The sequence below is a fragment of the Branchiostoma floridae genome, chromosome 3 (assembly GCF_000003815.2).
Source record: "Branchiostoma floridae strain S238N-H82 chromosome 3, Bfl_VNyyK, whole genome shotgun sequence".
NCBI classification, from domain to species: Eukaryota; Metazoa; Chordata; class Leptocardii; order Amphioxiformes; family Branchiostomatidae; genus Branchiostoma; species Branchiostoma floridae.
Genome location: NC_049981.1, coordinates 19,696,003 through 19,705,064, shown reverse-complemented (window position 1 = coordinate 19,705,064; position 9,062 = coordinate 19,696,003). Strand labels below are relative to the sequence as shown.

The 9,062-nt window shown below is 39.2% G+C and overlaps 2 protein-coding genes across 16 annotated transcripts in view; both read right to left on the bottom strand.

Moving 5' to 3' along the window:
* LOC118411581 (protocadherin-15-like) overlaps nt 1-9,062 on the bottom strand; it is a 143,491-nt gene that overhangs the window by 100,816 nt on the left and 33,613 nt on the right. The window lies entirely within an intron of this gene.
* Nucleotides 1,674-9,062, bottom strand: part of LOC118411585 — a 9,925-nt gene continuing 2,536 nt past the window's right edge. Inside the window, exons 2-8 of one of the 5 annotated variants that reach the window (XM_035814007.1) lie at nt 8,197-8,392; nt 7,224-7,307; nt 6,202-6,297; nt 5,349-5,519; nt 3,623-3,822; nt 3,189-3,217; nt 1,674-1,997 (exon numbers count right to left, since the gene is read on the bottom strand). In XM_035814007.1, coding sequence (XP_035669900.1) covers nt 1,898-1,997; nt 3,189-3,217; nt 3,623-3,822; nt 5,349-5,519; nt 6,202-6,217 — 516 coding nt within the window. In that variant the 5' untranslated portion in view covers nt 6,218-6,297; nt 7,224-7,307; nt 8,197-8,392 and the 3' untranslated portion in view covers nt 1,674-1,897. Of the gene's footprint in view, nt 1,998-3,016; nt 3,218-3,622; nt 3,823-5,348; nt 5,520-6,201; nt 6,380-7,223; nt 7,308-8,196; nt 9,057-9,062 lie in introns of those variants that run through there. The other 4 variants (XM_035814008.1, XM_035814006.1, XM_035814005.1 and 1 more) reach the window with 4 other exon arrangements.

Below are 9,062 nucleotides of genomic sequence, written 5' to 3'. Positions count from 1 at the left end.
ATTTGAAAATTCAAATCACAATTCCTAATCATCCCGTCGTCTTCCTGCCAGTGTGTGGACGGGGCACTGCAGCTGGGATGGCCAGAATGCAGTCATTTCACTGTAAACAGATGAACAGTAAAAGTTATCACAGGAACAGTACTTGTAAACTACAAAACATCATCTTCATCTTAACTAGAAACAATGACAAAATAAAAAAACATTCTCACCTGTGATTGTCTGCTGCATCACTTCTTCCGAGCTGCCAGTGTGTGGGAGGGGGGCACTATAGCTGGGATGGCCAGAATGCAGTCACTTCACTGTAAACAGATGAACAGTAAAAGTTATCACAGGAACAGTACTTGTAAACAACAAAACATCATCTTCATCTTAACTAGAAACAAAACAAAATAAAAAAACATTCTCACCTGTGATTGTCTGCTGCATCACTTCTTCCGAGCTGCCAGTGTGTGGGAGGGGGGCACTATAGCTGGGATGGCCAGAATGCAGTCACTTCACTGTAAACAGATGAACAGTAAAAGTTATCACAGGAACAGTATTTGTAAACAACAAAACATCATCTTCATCTTAACTAGAAACAAAACAAAATAAAAACCATTCTCACCTGTGACTGTGTGCTGCATCACTTCTTCCGAGCTGCCAGTGTGTGGGAGGGGGGCACTGCAGCTGGGATGGCCAGAATGCAGTCACTTCACTGTAAACAGAAAAAGTTATCACAGGAACAGTACTTGTAAACAACAAAACATCATCTTCATCTTAACTAGAAACAAAACAAAATAAAAACCATTCTCACCTGTGACTGTGTGCTGCATCACTTCTTCCGAGCTGCCAGTGTGTGGGAGGGGGGCACTGCAGCTGGGATGGCCAGAATGCAGTCACTTCACTGTAAACAGAAAAAGTTATCACAGGAACAGTACTTGTAAACAACAAAATATCATCTTCATCTTAACAAGAAACAAAACAAAATAAAAACCATTCTCACCTGTGATTGTGTGCTGCATCACTTCTTCCGAGCTGCCAGTGTGTGGGAGGGGGGCACTATAGCTGGGATGGCCAGAATGCAGTCACTTCACTGTAAACAGATGAACAGTAAAAGTTATCACAGGAACAGTACTTGTAAACAACAAAACATCATCTTCATCTTAACTAGAAACAAAACAAAATAAAAACCATTCTCACCTGTGACTGTGTGCTGCATCACTTCTTCCGAGCTGCCAGTGTGTGGGAGGGGGGCACTGCAGCTGGGATGGCCAGAATGCAGTCACTTCACTGTAAACAGAAAAAGTTATCACAGGAACAGTACAAATATAACTCAAGGATGTTTGATGGAAATTCCCTAAACATTTTATATAATGTAATTTTAAAAACAGTCACTCACATGGTTTGATAAGGGGAAACAACATAGGGAATATCCAAATTGGTGTCACATCAAATTTTAACCCAAAACTGTTGATGATATGTCTCTGATCAGTAAACATGCAAAATAGTCTTTACAGTCTAGCAGAGGAAAACTTTGTAACAATATCATAAAGTTTAACACTATTAATATTTTTGACATTTATGTGATAACTTTGCTCTAAGACATTGTTCCCTATAGTCTTTATTTGTTCTTTATGCATATTTGCTGATGATCTGATAATGATATGATTCTAAATCTTAGTATTCTACGACACTCAAGAGGAAACAAGTTTGCAATCATTACATTCATTGTTTTGAGTTGTTTCCAATGGTTTCATTTGCAATGATAATGTTAAAATTGTTAGAGGTTGCAAATGTGGACTTTCTGTTATTAGACAACTAAATGTGCCTGGAACCCTTTGTAGAAATAATGCGTCAGAATATCCCAGTAGTGTAGTTAGTAACGGCAAAAAAATAAATTGAGATGCTTTTATTTAAATCAAATAATGAACTTACTAGTTCCACAGGCTCCGTAGTTTGATACACTCCTTTGCATCCAGACATCCCAGTTGATGGAGCTATGCCTGAGCCTGTCATATCTATTCATTTTAGGAACAAAAAGGCAGATCGAGTTACCAAATTTTCTCCAATAAAGTATGCATCCCAATTAAAGTACACACCCCTGATTTGGGACATTGGTCTCGGACAAATCTGTGTGACTGAAAAGTAAAATGGGAAAACTAAAATTAAGTATGCACGGCCCTTCTCTACCACTACTGAACACATCTTGAACTGGATAAATTCAAAATTACGATGTTCTCCCCAGGTTAGTTTGTATATCCCCACTGTCATTGTGACTACAAATTTGCAAATTTCCATGCCTCAGCCACATAAAAATCAGAATGAACTGGCAGAACAAATCAGCTGGACAAACCAGTTGAACATTTCAGTTACTAAGTCATGAAGATTGTATGCAAACATCATTCAGACATAAATCATATTTAGATAGGACTTATTGAAGGACAATATGAAGACCAAATTGAATGTGTATAGTGTTGCATCTTTCCTAAAAGTGAAGCACCACCTACACTACGGACTGATCCTATCGAACATCGTTTCAAACAAACAGAACCTCCTGTTCTTTTTATTGAACCCCAGATCTATTTTGAACACCTCTCAAATACAGCCCTAGTGGGACAGAAATGGCCAAAGAAAAGTGCTATGCCTACTTTTTTAAAGATTACAGTGAGGACAGATTTTTGGGAGGGAGAGCCACCACATAGCAATTTACTTGGTTGGTGGGCAAGATGCACATGTAAAGACCTGGGTATATGAGAGTTGGGATTCTGCACTGGCGGACTACATGTACTTTGTACTACTACCTGGGTCCAAAAGTTAGTGTGCGTTACAAGCTCGCCCTGCGCAAGTGCCCGAGCTGCTTTCTAATTACATTTTTGTTATGAGCATGCATGCCGCCGTTATATATGCATGCAACAAACATGTAGATAACCTGTCAGAGATATACGTACCCGCTTTGCACATGCATCGAACACATGTCAGAAAGCTGCGGCATTCTTGTCTACCAACAAAGCCTGTCTGAAAGTCATTTTTATCTCACCTTCAGATTCATGATCAGTTGCATGGCCTGCTGATGCCAGTGCTTTTGTCCTGTCCCTTTTGCGTACATTTACCCTTGCAACTGGCCTCTCGATCTCAGCATCCTGTGTACATACTAGGGCAAGGAAAATGTGTACTTTGGCCTGATCGGAGTTCGGCTTCTTTGCACTTACCGATGTCTCGTACCCAGGGACAAGAGCCACTGCCAATGGAGAAAGAACATGCTTCAGATTTGTTAGAAAGAACTACAAGACTAAATCCAAAACTACATGACTGTATATACAACGTCTGGGATATCCAAACAAAGAGACTGGTATATATTGAGATTGGACTTAGTTTAGGAGATGCATAATGGCTAAGCATTTTATATTATGAAGGTTGTGCTATGGTATTGAACAACTATTGGTCATTATTGATCAACATGCTAGTCTGTTACTAAATTACTGCAGTCCAAAATTACAATGAATTTAGAGAAAAAAATATATAATATGTGTTGTATATAAAATTGTAAGCAGTAAGAAAAATGTAATATCCATGGCTCAAAATAGAAACAACTTTCTGAATATAATATCCAAATGTACTGTTATCAGAACTCTTTGTTACATACCCCTGTATCAGCCTTCAACTTCGAAGGAAATGCCTGGAATACATTTCTTTTGCCATCCTTTCTCAGAAAGAGGACCGTATAGTCACTCGTGATCCCTTCACGCACTTCTTCTATTGCTTCCTTGAGTTTGCAGTGCACTTCTTCGTCTGTTTCATTCCCTTCCAGGAGCAAGTATGCCGCAAACTTTAAGGTGCAGTTAGCTGTAAAAAGTTAGAAATTATTAGCACTGTATAATTTAATACAGTACAGTTTAGAAATTATTAGTACAGTTTAGTACAATATTTAATTGATTATTTCCAATTGTTTTCCACTATTATAGTTAAAGGCACATTGAACTCCAGAGGAGAGTGCTATATTCTAAAAGACCAGACCAGAGTGCTTTATTCTTTAAGATTACAAAATTAGCCAAATTTGTACAAATTAATCATATGAACCATTCATAATCCAGTAACTGAGTATTGCCCCTTCATGCAGACCCATTAGGTGTGTTGCATGATGGGATGTGGTTCCCATGGGATAATGTTTAAAGTTACAGGTCGAAAACTGAACAACTACTTTTACACACATAAAAAATATTATTTTAAAGGTCCGACGGCCTAGATTTCCTATAAAGAGCACCCCATGTTTATGAGGTTTTTTTTTTTCTTTTTAAGTATCGTCAGAATTTAAATGGCATGATTGACAAAGATCAAAGTCAATTTTTGGTCAACAGCAGCAAGTGGAAAATAAAGTTACTAAGGCTAGAAGTTGACAAGCAAGTATCCAGAAACATATTGCAAAAGTAATTTTTAAGCTCAACCAAAGATTTTTTATGAGGCTACTGAGCGCCCCAGTAGAAACTTGTCCAAAGGTTGCTCACAGTATGTTAAGTTCAATGTCAAATTGCCAATACAATTGTGTTTTGGGATTCAGAAAAATATTACGAGCAGAACCAGAACATAATCTTCTCCGTAGTTTCTCAATCATAAATGAACAACAGCTGTATTTGGTGAGTTAGAATTAGTCTCCTGGGTATTCCATTACTTTAGCTTAAATTGTTTCCCATAGAAGGTGATATGAAGTACCTAAGCAAGCATTAGCAATCAAAGAAATGCTCATTCCTGAGATAGTTTAACTTAAAGCTCCCCACACACTCCCTATTTGCAGCTTATCAATGTAATGCACATGAGACAACTATCCAAGTATTGAGTAGTTTCCATTCTACAACAACAGTCATCATGATGGCTCTTTCCCTTAAGTGTCACTTCTACAAGTTTTTCTACTAATTTTTCTCAATGTTGACCATCTCGAAAGTCTTGTTTGTTTTTCTGAAATCAAGCAAATGTTAATAAGCATGCTGATGTCATTCATAGAATTTACTTGCTGTGACCTTATATTTATATACCAAGGCAAGTCTCATGCCATGTGAAAAGATTGAGTTTTTTAAATAAGAAGATGCACTAAAGAGTCGTGAGATCCTTGATCAAGTGACAGCTTGGATAATCAGAGAATGCAGATGACAGCACTTGTAATGAAGAGCTTGTGTAATTTTTTCCCACTAACCCTCAGACACACCAAAAACGTTAATTTCTTTAATCAACAGACATAACAGAAAAACTATGAACTCATGTCAAATATAGTCTCTACCCCTCTGTCTCAAATTAACATGTGTATGCTCTGAATTGTCTTTATAAGATAGATTTATGGCTGAAACATTTGCAATTGATATACAAACAAACAAACAAACCTTCATCCATGCGCACATAAGATGTGCTTAGTTGCCTTTTGATTTCTTCCCCATCGATCAAAAAACAGTCTATCATACACTCAAGGCTTCTGATCTTCGGATTGCCTGCTTTCTTCTTTGCAGATGGACGGACTGCATCCAACAAACTTGCTTGTGCCCTCTTTAACTTTGCTGAAAATGATTTAACAAAAATAGATCATTCAGGTGGAATTCTTTATGTACATCAGCTCCATCATTGTTTTACATATTATTAAGATAACAATAGAGTTCCATGACCTCATATGTTTGCTAAGTCATTTTTGTCTCCTTACTATGCAAATAATGCCATAATTGAACAATTCATATCAAATGAATTGTGCTGTGGTGCTTGGCGGTGGCTTTGTGACTTAGGGTTGTTGACTCAGAAGCGAGAGGTTCTGTGCTAGAATCCCTGACAGGACCTGATGTTGGAACGGCATTGAACTTCAATCTGACAATCTAAACACTTTTAGCACACGCACTACTTTTGAGTATTTTGGCAATCATTGAGTACATCATCTACACTGTAAACTAATGATGACCTTGCGTATATGGATATAATCATTAATCAACGAAGCCTAACAAGGTACATGAAGATGAGAAAGTGTTATCATTGCACGACATCCACTACAAAATCCTGCAGGATGCAAACAGAGATTTATAAAAGTGAATCATATCATGGCGCTATATTAGACATCCTAGCAGATAACAATAAGACTGTTTCCTAACGTAATTTAGCAAAGTAGACTGAGTTAATAAAAGGTCAGAGCATCTATCAGTCCAGAGTGTTATTGTAACGCTAAACCATGAATTGTGCAATTTTTGGTTAACTTACCAGCCTGAGACGACATTTCCACCAGACCTTGAACTTCCGAGTGAGTGAGTCGCAGTGAGTGTTGATCGCTGCATGCACGTGGGAGGTGACAGTTATCTGCTGACAACATGTCGGAAATGTGTCATCACAATTATCAGGGATTGTATCGGGATTTTTTTTTAACACATAAGAGCAGCTGGTAGAGGAACTGCAACAGATAGAGGGACCTAGCTCCTGGCCTAATTGCCCTAGAATTAATTGTCAATAGGCCATAGTATATTACTACTCTCAGAGTTTTCATAGTCAGGGCTCGAAATACTTTTTTTTGCATACCTGCACTGGTGCAGGTAACATTGGAAATTACATGCACCTGACAAATTTTACCTGCACCACTCTGAATTTAGGAAGTATGGATCATACTAAAAACTGTTCAGAAACCATATTATATTATACTAGTATTATAATCTTTTTATAATTCATAGTTGGTACCAATCAATGAAACTAGTTAAAATCCACATGCCCCTACATAATAGTACATGTATAATAAAACCCCAGTACATGGACCAGTGCAGGTTAGGTGCAGGTAGACATCATAAATACCTGCACAGCTCCAATTTTACCTGCACTAACCTGCATATGCAGGTGGTATTTCGAGCCCTGATAGTGCATGTCGGACTGCCATTGGTGATGCACTAAAGTTACTGAATGTTTTCCGAGAGAACAACAATTTCCAATGGACTTAAAATTTCCAACATGGCAACAGCAAAAAAACTAACAGTTTTCCAACACCGGTTAATTTTTCCTGCAAAAAGGGTTTGCATGGGGGCTTTAACAACATTTTACGCTGAATTAAGAAGAACCCCCTACGACTATTACGCAAAATCAAGGAATGAGATTACACTATATTTGAGACAGGTTTCCCTTCGAGTTACAGGAAATAAAAATAGGCTACCTTACGGAAAAGAGCATGCAGACCCTCATTTCTTTTTTGGGGGGCAAATTCAAGCCTAAATCATAGAAATCATTGTCCAAAAATGTCCAACCTTTTCTCGCTGCTGCCGAGCCGTCCGTGGAAGAATCCACCCCTGCCACAACCACGCCCTCGCGGAGCCTGTTCAGAGTCACTCCTGCAGAGAGGTCAAAAGAAAAATTTATCTGATTGGAATGAGAAAAAAACACATAATGCTTGGTTAGCCAAGAAGCAGTTACTCCTGACAGGTAACTGGATAATTATGATTTTGGAAACGGTCAGATGTTTCAAATAGCATCCACCATCTTTCATCAGTGACATTGATTGAAGTGATCTGGGAGAAACTGGTTTTACATACCCTGAGTAACAATAAATGCAAAGGAGCTGAAGACAATTTTGTCAAAATTATCTGCACTCTCACTCAGAGTAACAAGTGGGCTTGGAATAGAACTTTAATTCTTCACAACATGAGCGATCACGAGGTGGGTGGGCGGGCAATAAAAATGAAACCCTATAATCAAAGCCTCTCGGCTGTGTTGAACTAAAGCCAGACAGAGTCACGTGAGGGTTCACAATGCAGCTAATTACTACATTTACGAAGGCCCAAATTGGCACAAAGGACACTGATCAGGGCTCGAAATACTTTTTTCTGCACACCTGCACCGGTGCAGGTAACATTGAAAATTACCTGCACCAGACAAATTTTACCTGCACCACTCTGAATTTAGGACGTATGGATCATACTAAAATTGTTCAGGAACCATTCCTATATTTTTCTTTTATAGTTATAGGTAGTAACATTCAATGCAGCTAATAACAATCCACAAACACTTACATCAGATGACATTTACGTATTAACCCCAGTACATGGACCAGTGCAGGTTAGGTGCAAGTAGACACCAGAAATACCTGCACAGCTTCAATTTCACCTGCACTAACGTGCATATGCAGGTGGTATTTCGAGCCCTGCTGATCATCAGGTCTTGCTGCACTTGGCTCGAAATACCATCTTCTGCAAATATAACGAACAGAGTAAATGTGTTTACCTCTTCTCCTCCTTGGGCAGCTGCTGCTGTTGGTCCTGTAGTTTCTCCTCACACGGCTGCTACAGCCAGTGGCGCGCTCGGCGGCACTGCTCAAACTACTCTGCCGGTGACCCTTGAACCCTGGATGATGGTGGACACCCAGTGAGGCTTCACCTCTCGTCTCTAGCTCCCACTCCAGCAGCTCTGTGAAGAACACCTGTTGGGAAAGGATAAGACTTTTGACACAGATGGCCAATCTCCAAGCAGATCCTATGGTATAGGACAGTATCAAATGCTGCAGGGAGGAGTGAATCCGCTCAAAAAGTGTGTTTGGATACCGGATTGGCTGAAGACTCCCTTTTGCCAGGTGTACTCCTTAGCCAGCTTTGATACTACCTTGTGCCACTTGTAAATCTGCCTGGAGAGTAACAGTTGGACCTAAAATTGACGATTTCTTCTCCTTTATTCTTCACACAGCCACTGCTAATATCTTCCCTGGTGTACAGCTTATCTAGACACAGATCAAAAATCAGATGTAACGTTACTGTGTGAGGCATTTTAAATAAGTACATGAAGTCACCATAATCAATATCATCCAGCTATTCAACTTTCAGTGAACAACAACAGTATGGCAGGGTTGGACAAGTCCACTTGCCCGATTGTCCAGGGCAAGAAGTGAAAGTGCCAATTGGACAAGTGCATGTCCTACTCCCACTTCCTGACTGGGCAAGTAATATTTTTCCATGAGGATTTCCGTTTAAAGTGGCAGAAAAAAATTCAGGCTGGCTAGAACACTGCGTCACTGTTATGCAGGTCTCGAAATTCTTTTTGGGATTAGCTGCACAGGTGCACCCAGCTTGAAAATTTTGGTGCACCAAAAATTTTTT